Here is a 27,678-nt window from a genome sequence, read left to right on the forward strand (position 1 = left end):
CATCATGGTGTTTCTTTGGATTCTATTAAAGACCCTGGTTTGCATCCACTGAATAATTTTTCGGTTTTGCTTAAGCTAATTTGAGTCTGTTTCTGTTGCTTGAAACCAAGTGACTTTTCCAAGGCTAATTCCCATCACAGTCATCATATTCAAGGACCAACACAGAGGCCAGTGAGGATGAAGCAGAATGAGCCAGAGTGAGAGTAGGAGGAGATGAAGGCAGAGTGGTAGTGGCAGGGATTGGATGATGTAGGGCCTGATAGATGATTATAAAGACTTTGGCTTTTACTCTGAATAAAGTAAGAAGCCATTGAATAGGTTTAAGCAGAGAAGCGAAATGATCTCACTTTAATGGAATAGTTCAATTTAAACTCATTTCTTGTGCTTACCTGCGTGGGTCCTTATGAAAAGGCAGCTGAAAAGAGCAAAGGATAACTGGTCCAGCTGAACAGTCCCTGCCCTCACGCTGCAGGCGCGGAGACAGTCCAGATGGCGAGAGGCTGCGGGGGAGCTTCCCGGTGCTGGGGGAGGAGGGCGCCTGTCACCTGGTGCAGAGTGGAAGGCGCGGGGCGGTAACAGGGCGGCAGGAGGCGCTGCGAGGTGCCGCAGAGACTCCGCGGGAAAGCAGGGTGCAGGGTGGCCTCAGGACGGCAGGTGGCGCTGCGGAGTCGCGGTCCCCTCCGCGCTGCTTCAGGTGCTCCGCGGCCCGGGGACTACACCTGGGCAGGTGGGGGCGGGGCCTGAGGAGGCGGGGCTCTAGGGGGCGGGGCCCAGGCCCGCCCACAAGAGCCAGTGGCTGCGGCGGCCGGGGGATGCTAACGCCGTGAGCCGAGCATAAGAGCAGAGGACCGGGATCACGCACACACCAGCCACGAACCCTTCGGAACTCAGAGGTGAGCTCGGCCGGGTCGTGTGGGACCAGTTCGGGGAGGTTCGGGCACCGGGGAGGCCGCGGGGCGCCGTGTCTTCCCGGACGCCGTGCGCGCGGTCCCTGGCCGTGCAGGCACCAGCCGGTGGCTGCTCCGCGGCGGCCGGGATGCTGGGACACCTTCCCGGGCGCTCTGGGTCCCGCTCTCCGGCGCCTACCCTTGCCGCGGCCCGGCGCACAGAGCTGGGAGAGCCGTGCGGGGTCCGGGGGTCGCGGCCGCAGGTCGCCTCTTCTCCCCGCCCAGCACCTGCTCAGCGCCCTCCCCGGCCCGGTGCGGCGCGTGCACTTGACCGCTACCGCTGCTTTCACCCTCCGGAATGCCTCCTCTGGGGGTGGCTGTCGTGGCAGAAAGAAGCAAACACTTGAAGCGGGCTGGCTGGACTCCGTCCGGCGGCTTCAGCCCGGGCTCCCCTGAGGCAGACGTGGCTTTGGCCGCAGGACTGCGTCTGCTCGCTCTGCGCGCGGCGGGGCAGGGGCTGCACGGTCGCCCAGGGGCGCTCGGGTCCGGTGCCCCGAGCCGGGGGCTCAAGCGACTTCCGCACAGCGCTGTGGACAGGGGTCGCCATCAGGACGGCACGGGTCCACGCGAGCCGGCCCTAGACTTGGGGCAAGTCCCTCATCCCTCCCCAGGCTCCGGGTTCCTTCACTGTGGCGTAGGGAATGCGCAAGGTCAAGGCTGGGCGAGGGGAGCGCAGTGGAGTCGCTGCCAGGAGCCAGGGCCCTGGAACTCGAAAGAATCCTTTGGATGCTTCCTACCTGTGTAGCCTCGGGCAAATTTACCTAATCTCTTTGCACCTCAGTTTCCCCCTCTGCGAAATGGGTATACCTCACATAATTGTGGTAAGGATTAAATGAAGTAATGTGTGCAAAAGACTGAGTAGGATGCCTGAGAGTAGAGTGAGGGATCCACAAATGATAGCTGCTATTATTGCTGCTGCCGCTACTACTGCTGTTGTCATTATTATTACTGAGGAGTAGCATGGCTCGTTGTTAAAAGTGTGGACCCCTGAGTTCAAATCCCAGCTCAGCCACGCTTTCTAGTGTGACCTTGGGCAAGCTACTTAACTTCCTAGTGCCTCAGTTTCATTCCTTTAGTGGGGGTAATTGTGATGCCCCACTCAGAAGATTGTTGTGAAGATTAAATGGGGTGATACCTGTGAAGTACTTAGAAGAGCAAATGCTGTGTTTCAGCTACTAATTCTTCTACAAAGGAATCACATTGCATCCTGAGGACCACCTTGTATTCCCTACTCCAAAGTAGAGTATGTCCTAATTTGCCTCGGTCACCGTGGAAGCCACAGGGGACAGGGTTTGCATATATCCCCTACCTCCAATACTTGTGCTCACAAGTCTTGGTAAGAAGTTGCATTGACTACTCAGAGTTTGGAAATTAAATATCTCAGGCTCCTTTCTCTTTCCTCCTATTTTTAGTTCCAGGTACTGATAACTGCTTGCTTTGTTAGGTGGGTGGCAGCACCAATACCAGGCCCCTCAAAGGCATATTCCATAATGCTTAAGGCTGCAAGGTTCCAATCCAGCTCCTCCACTAGCTAGCTGTGTGATCTTGCACAAGTTACTCAACCTCTCTGAACTCATTTTCCTCTTCTGTAACATGAAGATAGTAATGGTATGTCTACCTCATGGAATTGTTAAAACAGGAAATGGAATATATATAGGCTCTATGTATATTTATAGAGAGAGACTATAAATATTTATGAGACTAATGAGATTATGTATTACTATATAAACATTAGACGAGTCTATAGTAGGTTGGTTCATTTCTGGAATCATTTCACATTGGAAAGTTTGTATAATTGAGGTGCATCATCTACATTGATGAATGTGGTAATTTGCTTTCCAATACTGTACTTTCCCCCAAAGCTGTTATTAAATCAAAGGCATTCTCCAAATTAATGGCATCTTAGAAGCAAGGAAATGTGGCACCGTGCCTGGCAAATTATAAGCGGCCAATAGTTGTAGGCTATTGTTGTATCAGGTGCTCTAGAAACACTAAGAGCTTGGCTGTGAAGAGAAGAAACAAAATTATTCCACTTGTAATAAAGCAGCAGGGAAAAGCCTGGGAAAAATATGGCCAGGAACATGATCTAAGGTGGCTGCCAGGAAATTCTCTTGGTAGATTTCATCGTGGGTAACAATCTGCAGAGCACTTGCCGCGTGCCAGACACCGTGCTAGGCACCAGGGGGCATAATGAGACAGGAATGCTGCCCTCCAGGAGGGCAGGCCAGTGAAGGCGATAAGGCACGGGTACCCTGTCTGATAAGAGAGCTGCTGGTCAGGTTGCTCGGGGGGCTCCTGCCCCAAGAAGTGGGAGAAAGGTCCTTCGGCCTGTCCAGCCAGTGACTCAGAGGTTAAACCTCACCCAGCCCCACACAGGGCTAAGCCTAGGGGCTGTAAGAGGAGTAGGCAGCTTCTTTGGCAGCTGTGGTGGCCAAAAACAAATATCCTGGAGAAGGGGCCAAGGCCTCAGAGTGTGGACTGTCCAACCCTCAGAGGCACAGGGGAGGGAGCCCTCTAGGGGCACGTGGGCTGGTGTGTCCCAGCCCTGGCCTCCAGGGATGTGGCAGCCGGCCAGGTGTGTGCCAGCTCACCTGCTTTTCTTCTCTGCCCTTCCAGCACACCTGCCCTCAAAGTCCCCTCCTCACCATGGCTCCCGGAGAGAAGATCAAAGCTAAAATCAAGAAGAATCTGCCGGTGACAGGCCCACAGGCGCCCACCATTAAAGAGCTGATGCGGTGGTACTGCCTCAACACCAACACCCACGGCTGCCGCCGCATCGTGGTGTCCCGCGGCCGCCTCCGGCGCCTGCTGTGGATTGTGTTCACGCTGACGGCCGTGGCCCTTATTTTCTGGCAGTGTGCCCTCCTCGTGTTCTCTTTCTACACCATCTCTGTCTCCATCAAAGTCCACTTCCAGAAGCTGGATTTCCCTGCCGTCACCATCTGCAACATCAACCCCTACAAGTAAGAGGCAGGAGCAGGGTGATGGGGGGAGTGGGAGTCGAGTCCCCTCCAGAGGCCAAAGTCCCTCCTGAAGATGACAAGCTGGCACAGCCCGGGAGCCAGCGCAAGGATTTCTAGAAATCCGAATTTGTTGCCAACGTCGATGAACTGCCCTCTCCTGGCTTGCAAATCCGTAGCGAGTTTTCAGTCCATCAGTGTGACTTCTGAGGATGGGCTAGCTCAGGAAAGCAGGAAGGGGAGGCTACAGGCATCATCCACACCCCTCTGCCCTCCCCCACGAATCCCAGTTTAGCCATTCCCTGCCCCCATCCCGCCCCCGGCTCTCCAAGCTCACACCCTCCACTCTCCCCAGAACGTGAGCTTGAGAGGCTGACTCAGCAGTGACACCCAGGTCACTTCCGGAAACATCTCAGCTGCCCCAAACCCTCATCTGGGTGAACCCAGCCCCATTAATTGAGCTCACGGGGCCCTGGGCAGCATCAGCCCTTGCAACTGCCCTGCTGCCTGCTGTGGGACCTGTTCTAGTGGGTCATCACAGTCCTCCTCAGGATGATAGAAAACTAATCCTGGGGGCAGGTCAGAATCGGGCAGAGTTTGTCAGGGCAGGCATAGGGGTGGGGAGAAAGGAGATTATCAAGATTTATCAAAGGAAGCTACAATAAGTGTTCCCAAGTCATCAATGAGATGGTGGCAGCAAAGCCCCAAATCCAAATCAGATCTAAGACTCACTCTCTGCCTCCCAAGCCTTTCTCTTCTGTCTTCTTCCCTCCTTCCCCCCTTCTTCCTTCTTTCCTTCTGTCCTGTATTTATTCCATAATCATTTGCTCAGCATCTATAAACTGTAGCACACTGTGCTAGGTTCTGGGGCATAGAACTGAACAACCCAGACACAGTCTTTGCCCTAGTGGAGCTTATTATCTAGTAGTGGAGGACCAAAATCTTAACAAATATAATTACACTGCTATAATTAACAATAGAGACCACTTACTTCTACATGTGTATCTGTGTCTGTGTGTGTTTATTATATATAATAAGCTCATGGGACTTTCCCAACGACCACATTTTCCAAAGGAGGGAAATTAGACACAAAATGGCTGGCTTGTCCAAGGTCACATAGCCAGTACCAGGGTGGGGAACTTGAGCCAGCTAGTTTGACTATGGAGTTTCTACTCTCCATCACGGTGCTCCGTCGCCTATGCCTAGAGCAAGGCGGGCAACTCCTGGATCGTTCTGCTGTGTTCTTGGGGGTCATCAAGGTAACAGCTGCACCTTCGTCCCGCCCCGCGCTCATTCGAGGATAATCTGTGAGGAGGAGCGGAAGGTGCTGGGTGGAGACCGAGCCTGCCCCCTAGGGAGACTCTCGGTCTGCTGTTATTTACTTGTCCCCGCTGTGGTTGGTTTATGGGAGGCACCTGACAGTCACCACTCCAGAAATGCTGGTTGGGACACACTCATCAACACACCCCGAGAGCAAGCAGACAGTGGAGGCAGACGTGAAGCTGCAGAAAGTCACACAAGGGTCACCCATGCATGAGCTTTCCCCTGTTTGCGGAGCCAGTGGTCACTTCGGATGGAGCCACTAGTGAAAGGCCCAGTAGTGAAAGGGGCGGGAAAGGTGGGCTTGAAGCTGACAGGGTGACGGAAGGCAGCACAGGGTGGTCCCAGTGCTTTGCCAGGGGAGCCTGCCCTGTCCCTGACTCTTCCTTGCCCCCTTGGCAGGTACAGTGCCGTGCGCCACCTTCTAGCTGACTTGGAGCAGGAGACCAGAGAGGCCCTGAAGTCCCTGTACGGCTTTTCAGAGATTAAGGCTCGCAGGCGGCGAGAGGCAGAGTCCTGGAGTTCGGCCTGGGACGGCATACGGCCCAAATTCCTCCGCCTGGTCCCACTGCTGGTTTTCGATCACGAAGAGAAGGACAAGGCCAGGGACTTTGTCACAGGGCGGAAGCGGAAAGTCAGCGGCAGCATCATTCACAAGGCTTCGAAAGTCATGCAAGTCCAGGAGTCCAAGCAGGTGGTGGGATTTCAACTGGTAAGATTCGCTTCTTCACCATTTTGGGTATGGGGTGAGCATGGGGTCCAGGGACTCTTCCCCCTTGGCCATTAGCCCCTATGGTCCTGCTGCAAGAAATACACCAAGATAGAACGATTCAGAGGCAAGCAACTGAAACCGACTCAGTCAGTCTTTCTTTTTCTTTTTAAAATAGAGACAGGGTCTCACTCTGTCACCCAGACTGGAGTGCAGTGGTGCCATCATAGCTCACAGCAACCTCAAACTCCTGGGCTCAAGTAAGCCTCCTGCCTCAGCCTCTTGAGTAGCTGGGACTACAGGCGTGGGCCACCATGCCCAGCTAATTTTTCTTATTTTTTGTACAGACAGGGTCTCACCATGTTGCCCAGACTAGCCTTGAACTCCTGGGCTCAAGCGATCCTCCCCTCCCAGCCTCCCAAAGTGCTGGGATTACAGGAGTGTGCCACCACACCCAGCCTGACTCAGGCAATCTTAAACGGGGAAAAAAAATGTCTTAGAAGGGAATCAGTAGCTCACAGAAGCCACTCAAAAGGGCAGAAATTAGGGAATCTGGGGGTTTCTAGGTGGCAAGAAACAATGGAAGGTATTTTCAGATATTGCTGCTGGATTAAACAAAGCTTCAAGTATTTTCAGTTCTTTTTGTTAATGCTTAAGAGTCACATCACATCTTGAGACTATCTGGTTAGCCAGGCTTGGGTCACTGGCTCATCTCTTGGCTAATGCAGGGTGGGGCATCTTAATAGAAAGTCTCATCAGACTGTATCCAAAGGCAGGAAAAAAAATTCTCTCAAAGCAAAATTGGGGTACAGACACCAGAAGGAAAAAAAAATAGTTAATAAATAGCAGAAACACCAATGTTCTCTGCAGTACTTGCCTTCAGGAGGTGCTATGGCCCGACTTCTCTTCTCTCCCTCTGGTCCCATTTGAGGGGCTGTTGAGAAGGAGCCATTCACTGAAAATGCATTCTATTGCCTTCCCCGGGCAAACCTGCTCGCCACCCTGTCTCTCCACGCCCCAGCCACCTCGAGAGGACGGGAGCTACTTCTACACCTTATGGCCTCCGTGCTGATTGCGAGAGCTCATGGCTCTAGTCCCAAATCTTGAAAAATAGCCTCTTCTCTAAATCACTGAGACTTCAAAGTCTTTTGGGGTCCTTTCGTAGGATACCCACAAGGTTCTTCTTGATACAGAAATCAATTCTTTGATGTCTGTCCTTTCAGAAGCGTTTCCAAGCCTGGTGCGATGAGAATATCTGGAATGCACACCACAATTTCCCTGTTAAGCTCTCATTATTATCTATTTCAAATGTGGGTCCTCTCAACTACCGTATGAAGTTGGGAAGGGTCAACATTTTGTGCATGCAATAATGGATCCATTATGCCTTGCCCAAGAGCCTACAGAGGAGCAGTGTTAGAGTTTGGGCTAGAATCCAAATGTATTGGCTGTTGATATGATAGAAAGTGAGGAGGGTTGTGTAGGAATCACACAGCAGCATCGATCAGCTGAACCCTGGGTGTCTGAGAACCCTAAAGAAACTAGATTTGCTTCTTACCTGGTGGGCAGATGTAGTAGAGATTCATGAAAGTGGGACTCTGTGTCCTTCCTTGCTCAGCCCCTTTTTGGTCCTTGAGGCTTGACAATATTCTCTCCCAGCCCCCGGAAGTGAAAAGAAACTCATCCTTTCTTGAGTTTCTGGCCTGGGGTCTCAGTCACTCATCCTTCCCGGCCTTCTAAGGGGTGGTGGTAGGACCGATGGCTTCAGCCTGGTGTCTTCTCTTATTCACAGTGCGCCAATGACACCTCCAGCTGTGCCACGTACACCTTCAGCTCGGGGGTCAATGCCATTCAGGAGTGGTACAAGCTGCACTACATGAACATCATGGCACAGGTCCCTCTGGAGAAGAAAATCAACATGAGCTATTCTGCCGAGGAGCTGCTGGTCACCTGCTTCTTTGACGGGGTGTCCTGTGACGCCAGGTCAGGAGAGGAAGGCTGCTCTCTCCGCCTCTGGGGACTGGCTTCTCCAAGCGCCAGGCCCTTCGCATGCACCTGCTGCTCAACTATGGGTCTTGGGAGCAAAAGGTGGCCTTTTTGCTGACCCTGCTCTTTGGAAACTGCTTATACAGGAGCTGGACTCTAGGGGCAGTGAGTGAGGTGTACATGGCGTAGTGTGAAAATATCTTTAACCTCTTTATAGTACTCATAAAAACAGAGTAGTTGATAGTGTACCTATCACCTTGTATGTTACCATCATGCATACCAATGAATAAGAACCTCCGATCTAGTACAAAGGAAGAAAGGAAGAGAAGGAGGGAGGGAGGAAGGAAAGAAGAAAGGCCCACGTTCAAATACATGAGCCTTCAGACCTTCCCTCCTTTAAGATAACACTCAGATCCCTGGTGATTACTGGGCAGTGGATGGAACATTCTAAAATATTCCTGCCTGTCTGAAGGGCTTACTTCATTCTTTTTAAATACCAAGTCTTTCTCACGTCTCTTTATGTTAGGAAACAGACTGGTCCTTGCAAAAACTGAGTGATTGGAATCCTGTCTCCCTGAGAGTTGGTTCTCAAGTCCCATAAGGGCACATATGATGTGATTCCTTCTCTGGGGATCATTTCCTAGGACTGAGAATTTGAATGGAAAAGTGTCAAGTGTTGGCTGAGAAATTCAAAAGTAGAGACATTTGGGGAACAAGGAATGCCAAGTCAGGACAGAAGACACGGTGAGAGGAGCAAGATGGAGAACAGAAAATAGAGAGTCTAATTCTATGCCAACGTGGGTCAACCTGGATGAGGGGCCTTTTTGTCATTTTATCAGGGGGAAGATGGGGAAATGAGTCGTGTCTATCATCCATTCTCCCAAAAGAGAACTGGCCCCATGAGTACTGCCCTTCCAGGTGTCAGCTAAGATGCGTGAGGGCAGTTCCCAGCACAGCCCTTTCTGACCTGTTTTCTTCTTCTGTAGGAACTTCACGCTTTTCCACCATCCAATGCATGGGAATTGCTACACGTTCAACAGCGGAGACAATGCCACCATCCTCAGCACCTCCATGGGGGGCAGTGAATATGGTAAGGAAACCTGCACCGAGGAAATCTGAGGTCCTTAACAGTGAGCCTGGTGGCAGCAGGACATTGGGGAAGCTTGAGGCTTCCAGAAAGGCAGGATCTCTCCACCTGGCCAGAAACTGGGGACACTACTTTTCATTGTCAGTGTTCCCATCGGCATTCACAGCTCCTTCCTTCCATATGAGTGTCTGTTTTCCCTTTTGACTTCTCTACCTTCGAGAGCAACGGGGACATTCTTGAGGTTTCTTCTGCTGGGGAGCCACTCTGGTTTAAACTGGGATGAGTAATGTTGGGCAGGTGGCTTCCAAATGCAGTTATACCCAGACATGCTGAATGGGAGACTGGGGGGTAGACACACATTTATCTTAGTTAAGATGACAGATTCTGGAGACAAAACCCAACCCTGCCACCCACTGCGTGACTTTGGGCACGTGACCGTACCTCATCTATAAAGTGGGAATAATAACAGTATCTCCCATGCAAGGTTACTGAGAGGACTGAAAATATGTAGAGCACTTAGAATAAGACTTGGCACATACTCTGTCTGCTCAGGCTGCCATAATAGATAACCTAGGCTGGGGGGCTTAAACAATAGACATTTATTTCTCACAGTTTTGGAGGCTGGGAAGTCCAAGATCAAGGTGCTGGCAAATTCGGTTCTGGTGAGGCTTCTGTCCTTGGGTTGCAGATGTCTGTCTTCTCTCTGCGTCCTCATGTTGCCTTTCCTCTGTGGTGTGTGGGGAGACAGAGCGCTGTGATGCCTCTTTTTCCTCTTGTCAGAGCACCAATCCTATCAGATTAGAGCCCTCTCTCTCCTGACAACTTCATTTAACCTTACTTAAGGCCCTGCATCCAAGTGCCATCAAATTGGGGGTTAGGATTTCAACATGTAAATTGGGGGGGAACACAATCAGCCATAACAGACACTAAACATACAATAAATGCTAGTTGTTGTCATTCCTACTATGATTACCATTACTAGCATTGCTACTAGTCAGTACCATCGTGTTCCTGCTGCTGGTACTACCACCACCAGTAATATCATTGCTACTTCCAGTATTACTATTACTACCACCCTACCTCTACTCCTTTTGTATGGAAGGTAGGAAGGTAGGAACTCAACAGACTGGCCACAAAAGAAATTCCTGGAAGATCCTATGCAAACTGAACTTGATTTGATATGTAGATCTGCTCCCACCAAGAAAGGCAAGGAAGGCCCTGTCGTGGAGGAAATCCACCCTTGGAATTTTGGCCTTTGTCACTGTGCTCTTGCTGTGCTCTTGTCTGTGCTCTTGCTCAGTCTGTAAGAAACCATAATTCCGAGTGCAAACTTCATTGGGAAGAAGTCATGTGCGAACTGAGAGTGAAGAGTGGCAGAGTCCTGGCTCTGCTCTGTGCGGTGGGCAAATCACTCTCCCCCTCTGGGCTTCGGTTCCCTTGTTTGCAAGTTGAAGGTCAGAGTAACTCTCAAAGTTCTCTTCTCTCAAGCCGTGTAGATCCTGCTCATTCACTCCTCCACTTACCACTTATTGAGCATCTGCTGTATACCGGGCCCTCTTCTAGGTGACAGGCACATAGCAGTGAATAAGACAGATGCCACCTCTGCTCTTATAGAACTTACATTCTAGTGGAGAGAGACAGTTAAAAAAAATAGCATACAAGCACACAGATGTTACCTAGTTTAAAATCCTGATGAGTGACTTGAGCAGAAGAAAGTGGCAGGATGGGAAGGTGGCATGGCTGGGTTGGGGATAGGGGTTTTAGTTTAGACAAGAGGGTCCAGAAAGGCCTCTGTGGGGAGGGTTGTTCAGGGATGAGAAGATCCATGTTGAGATCCACATAAGGACACTCTGGGGACTAGCAAGTACAAAGGCCCTGAGAAGAAAATTAATTTGATGTGTTCTAGAAACAAAAAAACGATCAGTGTGCTTGGAGCATATCGAGGGAGGGAGGGAGGGAGGAAGGGAAGGGGGGAGGGAGGGAGTGGGAGGAGCGGAGGAGGGGGAGCTAGGCAGGGGCTGCAGCATCATCACCTTGACAGCTGCAATCTGGTTTATTCTATGTCATCCCCACGTAGCCCAGGAGGTGCCACTGAAGGGTGTCAGGCCAGGGAGTGATCCAGTCTGAGTTCCAATTTTCAGTCCCTCCGGCTGCCGGGTGCTGAACAGACTGCAGGGAGCAAGAGCAGGATAGAGGGAAGCTGGGCCAGTGACCGGATGCACCGCCAATGATTCGTCTCCTCCCAGTTGCTCTCCCCGAGGGCATACGCAGCCCCAGCACTGTACATCCCTTTCGATGCTCAGCCGAACTCCCCATCTCGAAGAGCCACATGGAGACGCATGCCTCAGGCAGAGTGGCAGTTTCCTTATGCTTAGCAAAAATGTATTCTTAGCAAGAGCTGTGACCAGGATGCTATGTTTGAACCCCTGTGTTGGGCTAAGCACTGGGGGCACAGGAGTGAGCAGGTCAGGTTCAACTCCCAACCTCATGGAGCTTCCAGTCTAGCATCGTCCATGTCTCACTTGTTGGAAATGCCTGAGTCTTGGATTTGAGGCCCCCAAACAGCCGGAGAGGTAGACCACCCCCAGGGAATGTTTTGCTAGCCTTTGACCACAGCTGGCTGCCTTATCTTCCCAGGGCTGCAGGTCATCTTGTACATAAACGAAGAGGAATACAACCCCTTCCTGGTGTCCTCCACGGGGGCTAAGGTGATTATCCACCAGCAAGATGAATACCCTTTTATCGAAGACGTGGGAACAGAGATCGAGACAGCAATGGCCACCTCCATGGGAATGCACCTGGTAAGACGATACTGTGATTTCTGCAGGCTTGGAAAGAAGGACAGATCTTTTCAAGGACAATTAATGAGATGAAGCTTATGGAAAAGGGTGTTTGTTTCCAAAGGGAGCATGGTCCTAGACTTTCCAGTGGTCGTTCCAATAATTACACTAAATGTTGTATTGGCATCTTCTGTATGAATACGGACAGGATGACACTTTGGGAAAATAATTTTAAGGAACCCTCCTTGTTTCCAAAAAAGACACCAGCATTTACGGAACCCATACTGAAAACAAGGCATTCGACACTAATTATATATTTGTCAGTAATATAAATAGTAATATAATATATAAATAGAGCAGGTTAACATCTATCTTTCTGGGCTGCCCAGAGGCTCATGCATGTTGCAAACAACTGTCTTAAAGCCTAATGGAAAATCACTGGGCTGTCCAATGTCTATTTAGCTCATCACATTTCCATCAATTTCACCTCACTCACCAAGAGTCCGTTCTCCCTCCAAGTCTTTGCCCTTCTGTGACCTCATTGGGTCCTGAGAACACTCATACCTGTCAACAAAGGCATGCCTGGGCTGCAAACTCCAGTCCCTGAGTCAGCCATGCCCAATGGGAATAGAAGGGCAGTTGAGGGGTGTGCTGTCATGTCCCTGTCACTCCACTGCTTGTTTGCAGGCCTGGAGTCTTTTTATACCAGTGTCTGTCTGTCGTTCTACCTGTCTGTCTTTCTCTTGCTTTCATAGAATGACTATTAAGAACTTGTTTAAAGGAGCCAAGTGCACACCTGTAGTTGTAGCTACACAGAAGGCTGAGGCAGGAGGATTGCTGTAGAGTTCTAGGTTGCAGTGAGCTATGATGAGGCCACTGCACTCTACCCAGGGTGACAGAGCAAGGCTCTGTCTCCAACAAAAGAAAGAAAAAAAAAAAAGGAAAAAAATGTTGAGGGAGAAATGCAAGCTGCATGAGAGCATATTATGGGATGCCTGACCTATGACTCAGTTTTGATGAGGGGAGGTAAGGTTCAAGGACCGCTTTCCTGAGGAAGTAATATTTAAGCTGAGACAGGGGAGGTGAGGAAATGAAATGGTGCTACTGCAGAGGAAACTGTGATTTGATGCCTCATGGTGCCGCATCAAAGGGACAACCCTGGACAAGAGAAACCATCAGCATGGTTGTTCTGGGAACTCAGATGCTCTCAGGGGATATGCCATTTAGGGGCTTTGTTCTAACACAGGGGAAAAGGAAGGTGTACGAGCTTGGGCTGTGTGAATGCTGATGGCCCAAGAAAAGAGAAAACATCTTGAGCCTCCAACCTGTTTAAACTGTGGCTTGAAAAGACTTTGAGATGCCACTTAAGTACCTAGGCCATCGATTCCCTTGTTCACTAGTAGATGGCAAAAATCCCAGATCACAACAGTGAGCATTTTAATCCAGCATTTCCCTGGCAGTTTTCTGTGTACCCTGAAGAAGGACCTGGGATTTGCAGCACGTCCTCCCCTTATTCTTTCACTCTGTTCCTCTCCTCTGCCTCTCACAGTGCCTGCAAATTGGGATGAACTGAGACAGCTTGCAAAAGTACAAGAGCTAAGGAATTCTGCTGTCTGTTTATTTTGGAAATACACAATGCATTGTTAAGCAAATGTTCTCTTTAATAATGGTGGGTAAACAAAATCGTGGGTGAGTTTTCTGCTACACCTATTATAATTTGAGATGAAAAAAATCAAAGCCACAGAGCAGGGTCCGTCAGCTGCAGGTCAGATTTATGAGCTGTTTAGAACAACAACAAAAAATCAGAGATTACTAAGAAGTCAGCAGGGGGTCACTAAGAAAAAGTCCAAACAAACTAGACTTCCTTCCTTTCTTATTTATTTTCTATTTATTTTTTGATGGGTGTGTTAAGCTGGGAGACTCAGGCAGCTGGTTAACAAAACTTCCTTTATTCATTGAGGGACTGTGTGTCCAAAGCACTAAATATTCAAAGATGAACACAGCGGAGCTCCTACCTTCAAATATTTTACCTTTAGGAGGGGATGACAAATGTCAACCCACCTTTGTAATACAGTTTCCATCTCTGTGGAAACAGGGGCCTTGTCTGTCTGGTCCCTGGGCTCAGTTCCTAGAACATAGTATATCTTCAGTAAATATTGATGGATTATGGATGGATGGATGATGGATGGATGGATGGATGGATGGATGGATGGATGGATGGATGATGGATGGATGATAGATGATGGATGGATGGATGAGGATACATGGATGATGGATGGATGATGGGTGGATGGATGATGGATAGATGCACGGATACCTAGACAGAAGCTATTGGAGAAGACTTTCTAAATGATGAATCTTTAAAGGACCAAGTATGGGCAAATAGTGTCAGGTAGAGGCGGTCCAGATAAAGGGCATAGCAATGACAAAGGAGTCACACAAAAGATTTTAAGCTGTGTAGTGAAAGTTTTTGAAAAATCTATATACTGGAGGCAGCGCATTTATAGAAATTCTAGACAGAAATAATGAGAGCCTTAGCTGAGGCAATGTCTGAGGGAATAAATGTTAGGGACATTACAGCGTAGGAGAAACAGGGCTTGACAACCAATGTGAGTGAGAAGGGCCCAGGAAAGTTCGATTGGTATTCAGGTCCTGGTGTGGGCAGTGGAGGGGAAGAATGCCAGACTCAGAATTTGGGACTACAAGAGGAGGGCTATATTTGGGGGAGAAGAGGACCACTTCAGTTTGGGACATACCCAATTTATTGTGCCTTTAGTAAATCACAGTGAAATAAAAATGTCCAGTGAGTAAGATGCTACAAACCTGGAGCTCAGGAGAAAATCTGGGAGGTAATTCTGCACATGGAAATGAATGCCATTACCTAAGACCCGAGACAGAACCCTAAAAATGCAAATCTTTAGGGGCTGAGCAGAAAGAAAAGGGAGAAACAGGGGCAGAGAAGTGGGAGGAGAAGCCGGAAAGAGTTGGTTTCAGATAAATCAAGGAAGGGAGTTTCAAGGAAGGCATGACCAAGCATGCCAAATGCAGTTGAGAGGTAGAGCGAGGTAAGGGTGAACTTGGGGTTTGGCAACCAAGAGGTCACCAGTGTTCTTTGCCAGAGCGGTTTTCAGCAGGAAGAGTGGAACAGAAACCAAAGTACAATGGGCTAAGTAGTGAATGGGAGACAAGGAAGTGGACGAGGGTGGACCACTCGCCCAGGCAGGTGTGGGGCTGGGCCCTGGGCAGTGGGGAGACTCCTCTGTCCTTGCAAACCCTACTGTTTCTCTTTATCCTAAAGCACATACACAACTTCTTTCCACAAGTACGGTGTGTGTACCCCAGGGATTATGGGAGCTCAGATGGCTGAAATTCAAACCCCGGCTTTGCACTTAGTGGTGTAATCTCTGTGCCTCGGTTACCTCATCTGTAAAATGGGAATGATAATCATAACGTGCTATACTTCATGGCTGGTGAGAATTCAATGAGTGCATCTGAAGTGCTTAGGAAAGTGCCTGGTGTGTATTAAGTGCTCAAAAAAGACTGTTACTATACATTTTTTAAGAAAAGGGATGCAGAAGGGAAGGAAAAATAAGTTTGAAGCAAAAAAGGGGGTTAGGAAAGGTTTTTCCTTGCCTTTTTTGACACCTCTCACCTTTATGAGTGAGATATGCATACAAATAAAATATATGACATATATTATTACATAATAATATATTGGCATATCATATATAAAGGATACTAATTATTTGCCATATGCGTCACAACTATCTTTCCCAGCTTGTGCTTTCCTTTCCATTTTCTTTGTGATACTTTCTCACATGCAAAACATCAAATGTTTACATAGTCTAGGTCTTTGTTTTCTTCTTTGGTCCTTATGTGTATTGAGGGTTTTTATCCTTTGAGATCAGATACCGAATTGAGTTTGCTTCCAGTTATTTTATGATTTCACTTAGAATTGTTTTCAGCAGGATGTGAAGTGGAGATCAAATTTACTTCTTCCTTCAAATACTTAACAAAATGGCCTCACTTTAAATATTGAGTAATTCTTTCACCATTGATTAGAAGTGCAAACTTTATCATGCACAAATAACATTTATAATGTATTACAAAGAAAAAAACAAAACAAAAGAGAGTTAAACTACCCATAATCCCATTGAGGTCACAGTCTTTCCACTCTCTTTTCTAATTTTTTTGTTTGTTTGTTTTGTTTCGTTTCTATGAAAATGGAACCCTACTGAGCATATTCTTTTGTAATCTGCTTTTATTCCCCTACTCAAAAATACATCATCATCTTTCCATGGCATTAAATGGTCTTCCATAGTCCCAGTTTTAATGGCAATATACTATTTTCTTATATGAATGTAGAGTTTACCATTATATACTAAATTCTTGTAGTATATGCTTTTTTTTTTTTTTTTGAGATAGTATCTCACTCTGTCACCTGGGCTACAGTACAGTGGCATCATGATAGCTCACTGCAATCCCAAATTCCTGGGCTCAAGTGATCCTCCTGCCTCAGCGTCCAGAGTAGCTGGGACTACAGGCATGCACCACCACACCCAGTTAATTTTTCTATTTTTTGTAGGGATAGAGTTTCACTCTTGCACAGGCTGGTCTCAAACTCCTGAGCTCAAGCAATCCTGCCACCTCAGCCTCTCAGAGTGCTAGGATTACAGGTGTGAGCCATTGTGCCCAGCCTTTTAGACTTTTAATTACACGTTCAGTGTCTGCTTTCCCCTGCTTTTCCTTAAAATGCCTGGAGCATTTTAAGCCCACTGTTGAAGTGACACCATCTTGTTGAATTGAAATGAATTGAGTGGGAGGTGGAAAATGCAAAGTAGACTGAGGCCCCGCTAAGGAACTCATTGAAGGCTAGACTATTGCCTTTGGACTTGAATCGCCAGGTAGTAGAGAGCAGTGATAGGACCAGATCTGGGATTCAGGTGGTCACATGGTAGGGGTGCAGGAGATACTCAGGGTGGGGGGAAAGTGTGGAGACCTGCAGACCTGTGGGGACACTTTCTGTAGTCCAGGAGGACAAGAGCCCGTCTCAGACAGTGAGCAGGAATGATGAGGACCTCACTGATTCAAGAGATACTTCTAAGCATCCCTTGATGGCTACATGGGATGTAGAAGAGGAGAAGTTTCTAGAATGATATGCCCAGGTTTCTAGCTTGGGCAACTGGATAGATGGAGTGCCATTAGCTGATATGAAAAGTACAGAAGAATGAGCAGGTTTTAGGTGGGGAGAGATACTGAGTGCAGTTTTAGAAATCATGCCCGTTAGCTTTAGTTGCATACAAACCATCCCAAAACTTAGTGGCTTTAAACAAGAACCGATGTCTATCAGCTCCCGAGCTGTGGGTTGGCAATTTAGGTTGGGCGCATCTGGGCAGCTCTTCTGATCTAGACCAGGCTCAGCTGATCTCAGCCTGTGCTTGGTCATGGGTTTGAGAGCAACTGCCGAGTGTGCCGGCACACTTTGGTTCTCCCCTGTGCGGCCTCTCCGCCACCAGCTGGCTGGCTCGGACCTGTTCACACGGCAGTTCCAGACTCCAAGCTCAGTAAGAGAAGGCAAGTTCCAATGACCAAGCCCTTTTCAAGCCTCTCCCTGCACCATATGTGTTAATATCCCACTGGCCAAAGTTTAAGTCTCACAACTAACCCAGATTTAAAGCCTGGAAAATAGACTCTATCTCTTTATGGGATGGTAGGATTTAGGCCACTTTTGCAATCTTCCACAGACACGGTGTGTTTACAGTATGCATGGGTCAGCTGGGTCTCAGGTGAAAGATTTTGGCTGGAGGTCAGATTTGGGGGCATCTGCCATTCATGTTGCCCTATCAGCAGGGGACAAGGTCATGCATGGAGGGCATACATATTTTAATAATGAAAACTACCCTTCATGGGGAAGTTTCTATGTGCTGGACACTGTGCTAAGCACTTGGCTCACTTCATCCCCACAACAGTGCTTGGAGGTCCCTGGTTGAGAAAGTGAACTCTGGGTTTGAATCCGGGCTCTATCTGCTACCTGCCATATGGCCTTAGGCAAGTTATCTTATCTCTGGGTCTTATTTCCCTCAGAGTGAGCCTGTTGTCAAGGTTAAGTGAGTTGATACATGTAAGCTGCTTATCAGAGTGTCTGGCACCTTGTAAGCTCTCCATCAAGGTAAACAGTTCTTTAATCAAAATCAAATAGCTGATAGGCCTGCACTTCCAGCACCTCTGGTTGTCTAGGGGCGATTGATCATTGATCGTAACACGGTGCCTCTAGAGGAAGCCCTTTAGGAGGGCTCTGAAGCGCACCCACCTATGCCCACGGTAGAGGGGGCAGTCAGGATAGGGCCTGAGGCAGTCTAGACCCCCAAAGCAACCAAAGCCTCCTCAATAATGAGCTCTCCCAGCTCCGTACAGGTTCAAGAAAGAAACCATCCCCCTGTTCCATCCCCAACCCAGCTCTCACTGCTTGTCCCCTCCCCAGAAGCAGCGGCAGCCCACTTTGAGAAATAAGGGCCATGCTTGGCCACTGAAGGAAGGAAGGGGCCCCCAGTTACCTGCAGAGCCAGACCTGGGTGCCTGGTGGTGGGGCCTGTTTTCCGGGGCTGGTGGATGTGTCGGCTGTGTCCTCAATGGCTGGGGGCAGGGGGCCCTCGGTGCTACGGGGAGAGTCTCTCATTCTTAGGAAATCTTACCCAGAAATGTCTACGGTGGAAACAGAGAACTGCAGGACCGCTCCGGGTGAGCCCCGGAGACCAGCCTGCTTACGCCTACCGCTCCGTGAGGGGCCCTAGAACAGGGTGCAGGCGGAACACAGTCTGAGAACCTCTGAGCTGTGGCGAAGCGGTCTCCCTGAAGAGGCGGCTTCGGGGATTGCTGGCTTTACCACCGAACTGTGAAAATAGTCGTCCAATAGCCCCCGAGTCTGGGAACAGCCTGGCTGGGCTGACACCTCACAGATGAGGAGTGACTGTGCCTGTTGGACGCTCTCAGGGTTGCAAGAAGGCAGGAGCCGCCTCTCCAACCCTAGAAACCGCGGGGGCTTGATAAAGACATCCCCGCCCTCCCCTCCCCTCCTCCCTGCCCCCCACACTCTGCTGCCACCTGGGCTTCCCTGGGCACAGTTCATACCTTTAAAGAGGTGAGCTAAGGACTCCTATGCAGCTGCCTCCCTCCGGCAGGGTTCTCAGAAGGAAGCTGAAAGTACCTGGTTTGATAAAAATGCGTCATATATGCATATATGCACAGGTACGCTCGTGCCCGCCCACAAACACGCTCTTACACGCACACTTGTATGCACAGATATACATACATGCATTCACATATATGCACACATAATTTGCATATTCACACACACATATACGCACTTTTGCTTCTGTGCCCCTAGGGGTCAGGATAAAATCCAAAGTGTCTCCCCATTCATTGCCCCCACAAACCAGCAGTTCTGGAAAACTCAAAGTTTGGGTGGGGGCAGAGCGCTCTGTCAAAGTTCATCCAGTTTAGGCTTCGAGAAGCTCCAGATCTCTGTCCCACTCAGAAAAGACCATCTGCCCTGTTTGCCCTGCCCTGGGTCGCTCCAGAAAGCAACCTGCCCCGAGTTCGATAAGCATCACTGCAGAGTAAAGGGCCACTGAGCACTCAGAAAGCATAGAAATCAAACCGATTTCTCACAGTCGCTTTCCTGGAAGTGGCCCGTAGGCTGGTGCTCAAGGGAGCAGGAGCCCAGCCGCCCGAGTGTGCAGCCCTCTCGTCCGGATGCCAGGACATCCTACTTTCCTGCCGGGGTGGGCAGAGCCTGTAGCTGGCACTCTGTGGTCTGGGAGCAGTTCAGCAGGACCTGGGACCCCAGGGAACATCTGCCCAGGCGGCCTGCTGCTTGGAGAAGCTCAGAGGATGGTAGAGAATCGAGGTGCACTTGAGGAAAGCCACTGCTTGGCACCTTTGCGTCTCGGTGCCCAGCCCAGCCCTGGCGGGCACTCGAGGCTCTACGCGTGTTTGCTCCCCAGCTATGAAGTTTGTCTGTTCTGTACTGACGCGGGAAGGTGCTGCCCTTGTTAGTGGGAAGGGCAGACTGCAGGGCGCAGTGAGTGTGTGAGTCCCTGTCCTGTCTGGGATGCAAGATCTGACCTGTTAGCACCCCTGGGGACGCCGGGGTGGCCACACAGCTACTTTCCCTTTGTTTGCTTCTGTTGTTTAAACATTTGCAAATGAGCGCTGTCAATAGCCCCTGAGGTTTTTGCAGTAATTGAGGAAGATTGAAGGGCCAGCAGATGAGCTGTGATACAAGCAGGAAGGGATTGTAGCCACTGGAGATGGCTTCCACCTGCAGCAAACCTCTCCATTCCTTTTCCCCCTACTTATCATTCTTTCTTCATAGAGAAAAGAATGTTCTACCCTCCCACAAATCTGCCATCCTTTTTCTTTTTACCCTATCTCCTCCCCCACCCCCCTGAAATGCTCGTGCATGGGCACGTGACCACACACAGATCCTGGACCAGCTATAAGCTGGTCATGATGTATGTTCAATTATTGAATTATTGCTCCCCTTTTGAAGATGTTATCCACCAATCCTTTTTTTTTTTTTTTTTTTGCACTTGTTTGGCTTGTCTGAGTTGTTTACTTGTAATGACAAATATTCAGCTAGAGACAGTGAACTACAACAGGACATAATTGAACAAGGTTTTTGAACTTTGGGTGACGATGCTTTTACCTCCTCTGATGATCAGGGTGTCATTCTACTCTGCTGGGCTTCCCTTGGCCCTTTCTAAGAAAGTCAACTTTTTCCAAGTCATCGTCTGGGGCTGGAAGACGAGGAAATGGGTCCTTCGCAGGGACAGGGATCCCAGGCAGCTGGCAGTCCCCGCTCATCTTCCTCATCCCCACTCCTGCCTCCTGGTGTGGACTTACCAACTGCTTATTACTGTTCAGGAAACTAAATCCAGATTTCTCAGCTGGGCATGATCTGGCCTCAGCCTCCCTCTCTGACTTCATTTCCAGTGATTTCTCTCTTTCACCATGCTCCTGCCTCGAGCCTCTGCGGCCTCCTCTTGCCCAATCCTACTCTGTCCGTTTCTGGACAAGGCCATTCCTTTCTGGCTGTTCCGTGCTGAACCGACAGGGGTCTCTTTCCCAGAGATACCTTTCCTGATCACTGAAAGGGGAAAACTGCCCCCTCCTCGCACCCCCCACCCGTCTCCCTACTTTGTTCCGTGGATCACCATCCAGAATTATCCAAAACCATCTTATTTATTGATTTGCTTGTTGACCGTCCGTTTGCCCCACCAGAATGTAAGCTCATGGGAGCAGGGAGCTTGTCTATCTTGGTTGCTGATGATCCTACAATGTCTGCAACAGCACCTGGCACCTAGTAGGTGCTCATAACTTCCTGTTCAGTGAATGACTAAACGGCTGCTCAGCCCCCAAGGGTGCTCGAGAAGCCCCCTGTCTGGGCCCCGGGGAGGCAGGCTGAATGTGGGCTGCTGTGATTGCAGACGGAGTCCTTCAAGCTGAGCGAACCCTACAGCCAATGCACCGAGGACGGCAGTGACGTGCCGGTCAGGAACATCTACAAGGCTGCCTACTCCCTCCAGGTACGGGCTGGCGGGGGCGCCCTGGGGGATGGCTTGGACCCAGGAGGAGAAGTTCTTTTTAGGCTGGGGTGTGGCTGGGACCAGGAACTCCGCTGAGGATCCCTGGGGTTCCTCCAAAGATCTCAAGAACAGACGATGCCGGCTGGTTCCAGTCCTCTGAATCCGTCTGTAACCAGAGCTTAATTGATTCACTGAGGTTTGCGTGGAACACAATGTACAGCCGGGACAGGCCCACTTCCCAAATGGGGCTTGGCAGGTCAGGGACAGGAGAGAAGCGGTCGGGGACAGAAACGACTGAGAGGTGAAGAGCTCAGCTTCCAGGCCCACGTGCTGCACACTGGCTCCTGGCCTTGGGCGAGTTGTGTCTCAACAATCACAGGGCAGTGGGGATTGCATCAGCGGCTGCAAACGGCAGCTCCCAGCTCCCTTCCAGACAGCGCACTTTTTTTTTTTTTTAGCCTGGATGGTGTGTAAAAGTCAGGGAATTTCACAAGCAAATGCAGATTTTTAACTTCTCTTGAAAAAACGAGACAAAATGGCAACATAACATGGAGCCCGTATTCCTGCAGGACAGAAAGTGGGCGGAGCCACCCTGTAAACCAGGCTCATATTCTGTGGCCCCTGCAGTCTCACCACCCCCAATGTGGCACTTAAGTCACTGCCTCCTGTGGGCATTTGGGTTATCAACCCTCACATTCCGGGAGTCTGCAGTTCACCGCCCACCCAGGTACCCACAGAATCCGTGAATGTCGTCCCAGCCGAGCAGAGGGACCAGGCGCCCTCAGCACGGAGTCCTCCAGCTTGCGTGAGAGCAGAGCAGAAGGGTGGCGGTGACACTGAGTAAAAAGCGACTAGTAGTCAGAGATTGTCTGCTTATAACAATCAGAAACACTTGGCACCCATTAAAGTACAGAAAAAAAAAAAGAGACAAACTCAATCGATGGACTTTAAGACAAAATAAAATAAAAGGTGAGCTCACAGGCACATAAAAAAATTCATTTCATGCTCACAACAATGTCATGAAGTAGGTGTTATTATACTTATTTCAAAGACAAAGACAGCAAAGCATCTGAGAGGTTAAGTAACTTGCCTGAGGTCACACAGCAGGCAGGTGGCAAAGCTGGGATTTGCAGAGTAGCCAGATTCAGAGGCCCCCCCCCCCTCAGCTTCCTGCCCCGCAGGCAAAGCAAACTAAGGCGAAAGCCATTATCTTTTTTGTTATAAGCTTGGTGGATAGTGGAGATCCAGGGTGGAGGGCTTGGACCTGAGAATTGGACTGTGTTTCTTCCTCTCCGTTTCTTGGCAACTGCTCCAATGCCCCCACTTATCTCTGCGTCGGCACCCACATGATGGAACATGAGCACCCAGCCCCAGCTCAACCCAGTCTCTGCGTCTCAGTTAATCCAGATTCTCAGCTCGGGTCCTCTGGAGTTGGGGGACCACACCCGCCGAGTCTGCGCACGGGGCACATCCGTGACGTCTGCCAGGGCTCTGGGATGCGGGGCGTGCAGGGAGCCTAAGGGGATCTATGGGTTTCCTCTTTCAGATCTGCCTTCACTCGTGCTTCCAGGAGAAGATGGTGGAGAAATGCGGGTGTGCGCAGTACAGCCAGCCCCTCCCTCCCGCAGCCAACTACTGCAACTACCAGCAGCACCCCAACTGGAGTGAGTGCTGCCCACCCAGCCTGGCACGCCCCAGGATCGAGGCCCCCTGGCTCCAGCCTGTGTTAGGACACTCCTGGGCCCCTACCCGTATTGTCCTTTGCCCAAGGGAGATACTGATAGAGAGCTGTTTACTCCTGTTTTGTGTCTGTGGTCCAGCGGGGCTTGGATTATACTTCCCAGTTAAGGACCACATGCTACACCCGGTCTGTGCTAGAGCTTGAGCGCCTCCGTCAGCTCCAGGGGGTGGGAACGACTGGTGGATAGTTACCTTTCACAGAACAGGTAAACAAGGCTCCGAAAGGTTAGGCAACTTGCCCAAGGTCACACAGCCAGAGAATAACAGAACTGGACCCAAACCAAGGGCTGCCTAACCCTGAACTCATTTCCCTAACTGCCACCACCACTATATTTTGTTTCCCAATGTCACAAAGTAGCATGTGTCTGGCCGGGCGCGGTGGCTCACACCTGTAATCCTAGCACTCTGGGAGGCCGATGCGGGCCGATTGATCGAGGTCAGGAGTTCGAAACCAGCCTGAGCAAGAGCGAGACCCCGTCTCTACTATAAATAGAAAGAAATTAATTGGCCAACTAATATATATAGAAAAAAATGAGCCAGGCATGGCGGTGCATGCCTGTAGTCCCAGCTACTTGGGAGGCTGAGGCAGGAGGATGGCTTGATCCCAGGAGTTTGAGGTTGCTGTGAGCTAGGCTGATGCCACGGCACTCACTCTAGCCTGGGCAACAAAGGAAGACTCTGTCTCTAAAAAAAACAAAAAACAAAGTAGCATGTGTTTCTAGGGGACCCCAGTGTTTGTAGAAAGTGGGAGGAGAAATAATTAAAATGAGACTGTAGGGGCACCATTGGTGACCCGGGAAGGGCCCTGTGACCCCCACACTTATGCCACCCTCTCCCTTGTCCCTCAGTGTATTGCTACTACCAACTGTACCAGGCTTTTGTCCAGGAAGAGCTGGGCTGCCAGTCAGTGTGCCGGGAGGCCTGCAGGTGAGGGGACCCCGAGAGGTGGGGCAGGTGAGGGGACCAGGCGGGATGGGACCAGGAGGGCTGGCCTGAGCCTGGCAACCCACACTCACTCTGTCCCCTCCTCCCCTTAGCTTTAAGGAGTGGACACTGACCACCAGCCTGGCGCAGTGGCCGTCTGTGGTTTCGGAGGTAGGTTCTTCTGCCCGCTCTCCCCCTTGAGCCCCCAGCCTGGAGCCTCACTGACATCTGTGCTGTGTCCTCTGCCTGGGGCATGGGGACAGGGGACAGGGGACAGGGGTGGGAAGTGGGAGGAGGCGGTGGAGGTGCCCTGGCCTCTCCAGATGTCTTCAACCCCCCACCTTGCTTTATCTGAAACAGAAGTGGTTGCTGCCTGTTCTCACTTGGGACCAAAGCCGGCAAATAAACAAGAAGCTCAACAAGTACGTTTGTTTCCTCCGCCTCTGCCCACTGCAGGCCCAGCCTCCCGCTTGCTTCCTGGTGGCCAAACCCTCTCCTTGCCATTGCCTCACTCATTCATGTCTTCAGAGCCGGGAGAGGTTGAGCCCACGGCTGTGACTAATGCCGTGTGAACTCACATTCTTCTGGGCCATCCCCGTCTCCACAGTGCCTGCGGCTGGGCCTGCCCCCGGTGGGAGCCGCTTTGGCCTCCAACATTCGTACAGCATCCACGCCAGGCACTCTGTGGGGTGCTGGGGGGACCAAGAAAACCAAGCAGATGTGACCTCTGCCTCCATGCTGCCTATCACAGTCTAGCGATAAAGACAGACTGTGACCAAGCAATTACAAACCATTAAACCAGCTATTACAAACCAGTGACCTCTAGGCCAAATCTAGCCCCACAAAAGTGACCCATTATTTCCAGATTTTTCTGGAAGATGGAAAGTTCTGGCAATAGCAGACCCTGCATTCTTGCACAGCACCAAACAGCTGAGCAAGAGCCGCAGTCTGGCTCACCACAGTCCAATCAAGAGGCGGTTTAGGCCAGGCGTGGTGGTTCACGCCTGTAATCCTAGCACTCTGGGAGGCCGAGGCAGGAGGATCGCTCAAGGTCAGGAGTTTGAGTCCAGACTGAGCACAAGCGAGGCTCCGTCTCTACTAAAAATAGAAAGAAATTAATTGGCCAAATAAAAAGATATAAAAAAAAAAGTTAGCCGGGCATGGTGGCACATGCCTGTAGTCCCAGCTACTCGGGAGGCTGAGGCAGGAGGATCGCTTGAGCCCAGGAGTTTGAGGTTGCTGTGAGCTAGGCTGATGCCACAGCACTCACTCTAGCCCAGGCAAACAGAGTGAGACTCTGTCTAAAAAAAAAAAAAAAAGAAAAAAAAAGAGAGAGAGTTTAGTGCAATGGTCAAGACATACACTTTGAAGCCAGGTCTGTCTGGGTTTGGGGACTGGCTTGAGCAACTATGAACTGTGTCGTCTTGAGCTAGTTACTCAACCAGTGTGTGTCTCAGTTTCCACATCTGTAAAATGATGATTAAAATGCACCTATCCACCTTGTAGGATTGTTGTGAAAACTAAACGAGTTAATTCACAGGAAATTCTTACAACAGCGCCTGGCAACGCAGGAAGTAGCCAATAAATGCTAGCTGCCGTTCTGGCTGTTACCGTATTACCTTGCACCCAGCCTGCCTGGCTCCTGTACATGACCTGCCTGGCTCCCGCATGTACTGGAGATTGCGATCAAACAATTACAGATGCCAGCGTTTGATGAAGAGCAGGGTGCAGAGGGAGTATGGCTGGGAAGACTGGCTTTGTTTGGAGGTTAGGAAACAGTTTTTGAGTGAATGAATGGCCTGAGAACCAGGCCCCGGCTGGAGGGCTGCTCTGGGGTAGAGACGGAGCCCCATGGGAGAGGTTCTCACACCCCCAGGGAGCTCAGAGGGCTGGGGCAGGAGGGGACAGCCATGCCAAGGAGCTGGTCATCGGTAGAACGCCGAGGTCCCCAACTCACCTGTTGGAATTTCTGCAGGACAGACTTGGCCAAACTGTTGATATTCTACAAAGACCTGAACCAGAGATCCATCATGGAGAACCCAGCCAACAGTGTAAGTGGCTTCCTTCTGGGACCTGGCCTGGGTCTACGAACGTGCCCTTCTGCCTGGCCTCGGGAGCAGCTGCTCCAGGCCAGCTGGGCCTTGGGAGCACAGCTGTGTCTTGGGACACAGAGTAAGAGAGGACAGGACAGGAAGCCCTCCTGCTTCCTCCTCTGAGCCTGTGCAGGGCCGGGGCTAGCCGGTGGCTCCCTTGGGGATGAGGGTCCCTGCATGAGGCCAGCTGGGGTGAGGGGGCTTCTTCACAGTGTGGCTTGGCCTCCCTTGCAGATCGAGATGCTTCTGTCCAACTTCGGTGGCCAGCTGGGCCTGTGGATGAGCTGCTCCGTGGTCTGCGTCATTGAGATCATTGAGGTCTTCTTCATCGACTTCTTCTCTATCATCACCCGTCGCCAGTGGCAGAAAGCCAAGGAGTGGTGGGCCCTGAGGAAGGCGCCCCCCTGCCCCGAGGCTCCCCCCAGCCCACGGGGCCAGGACAATCCGGCCCTCAATATGGACGATGACCTGCCCACCTTCACCTCTGCTCTGCGCCTGCCACCAGCCCTGGGGGCCCAGGTGCCCGGCACTCCGCCCCCCAGATACAATACTTTGCGCTTGGAGAGGGCCTTCTCCACCCAGCTCTCAGATACCCAGCTGCCGGGTGAGCCCTGAGGCGAGCTTGGGGAGAAAGATCTAGTCAGGACCACCCGCCGTGGTCTGAGAACTTAGACCCGGCGACCCGACACAGAGGGGACCTTCTGCCCCCACTCTGGGCTTTTCAGAAACACTGCCTAAAAGCCTGCTTCGAACAACAAGATGGGGCCTGGGCATGTGCAGGGGACCCGCTGGGCCCTGCCCAGCGACACTTGGCAACTGCCAGGCCCAAACTCTCAGCGCATCGCTAGAGAGATACCGGGTCCCAAGGAATCGGCGCCGGCCCGGAAAGAGGCCAGAGGGAGGCCTGACGGAGCTCTTCGCCAGGCCGTGAGAGAGAAGGACTCCTCCAAAGCCCCAAGCCAAGGCTTTCACCCAGTCCTCTAGCCTGGGCTGGGGCCCAAGGATGTGACCTTGAGTGTCAAGGCTGGACAGCTACTGCCTGATGCCAAAGACAGGAGGAAACGCCAGCCCTGGAGCTGGAGCTATTTGTCAATAAACTGTTCTTAGTCACTGACATTGGGGCACGGTCTCCTCTGTGCTCGCAGGCAGGGACCTGGCCCAGGGCCGTTGGAGCGTGTGAGGCGTGCACCAGCGGGAGGTCTGGGGCTGTGTCAGGGTGTCCTCAGTCTGGGGCAAGGGCGGGGCCATGCTCCGGGCACCTGGGTTAGGTGTTTAAAGCCAGCACAAGACCAGTGCGTTGGGTACCGCTCTGAGCACTTACACAGATGAGCAAAGGGGACCACAAACTATGGCCCTCAGCCCAAATCCTGTTTTTGCCCTTGGCCTAGGAATTTTTATTTTCACTTTTAAATCTCAAAAGAAGAATATTTTTTTGATTCATGACATTTCAGCGTCTATAAATAAAGTTTTATTGAACACAGCCATGCCCATTCATTCATTCACATACTGTTTATGGCTGCCCGTGCGCCACAACAGCAGCGTTGAGTC

General features: G+C 50.7%; 1 protein-coding gene across 2 annotated transcripts; it reads left to right on the forward strand.

The window, feature by feature from the left end:
- The first annotated feature begins 804 nt into the window (after positions 1 to 804).
- SCNN1G (sodium channel epithelial 1 subunit gamma) lies at positions 805 to 27,610 on the forward strand. 2 transcript variants are annotated; one of them, XM_012780204.2, is made up of 13 exons: positions 805 to 893; positions 3,564 to 3,910; positions 5,630 to 5,939; positions 7,726 to 7,916; positions 8,906 to 9,009; positions 11,644 to 11,807; positions 21,275 to 21,373; positions 22,920 to 23,037; positions 23,962 to 24,040; positions 24,151 to 24,208; positions 24,398 to 24,459; positions 26,013 to 26,088; positions 26,365 to 27,610. In XM_012780204.2, the coding sequence occupies exons 2-13, from the start codon at positions 3,594 to 3,596 to the stop codon at positions 26,743 to 26,745; spliced, it is 1,959 nt and encodes a 652-aa protein (XP_012635658.2). In that variant the 5' UTR covers positions 805 to 893; positions 3,564 to 3,593; the 3' UTR covers positions 26,746 to 27,610. The 2 variants fall into 2 exon arrangements, with proteins under 2 accessions (XP_012635658.2, XP_012635659.2); XM_012780205.3 differs by lacking the exon at positions 24,398 to 24,459 and having other exon boundaries at positions 26,365 to 26,527.
- The last annotated feature ends 68 nt before the right edge of the window (positions 27,611 to 27,678 follow it).

Source organism: Microcebus murinus, chromosome 19 (genome assembly GCF_040939455.1).
Source record: "Microcebus murinus isolate Inina chromosome 19, M.murinus_Inina_mat1.0, whole genome shotgun sequence".
In the NCBI taxonomy this organism is placed as follows: Eukaryota; Metazoa; Chordata; class Mammalia; order Primates; family Cheirogaleidae; genus Microcebus; species Microcebus murinus.

Excerpts from the sequence above, each read along its gene's own strand:
- SCNN1G (XM_012780204.2), top strand. The coding sequence starts at position 3,594 with ATGGCTCCCGGAGAGAAGATCAAAGCTAAAATCAAGAAGAATCTGCCG. Across the intron at positions 23,038-23,961 it reads CCAGCAGCACCCCAACTGGA|TGTATTGCTACTACCAACTG; the intron begins GTGAGTGCTGCC and ends CTTGTCCCTCAG. Across the intron at positions 24,209-24,397 it reads GGCCGTCTGTGGTTTCGGAG|AAGTGGTTGCTGCCTGTTCT; the intron begins GTAGGTTCTTCT and ends TATCTGAAACAG.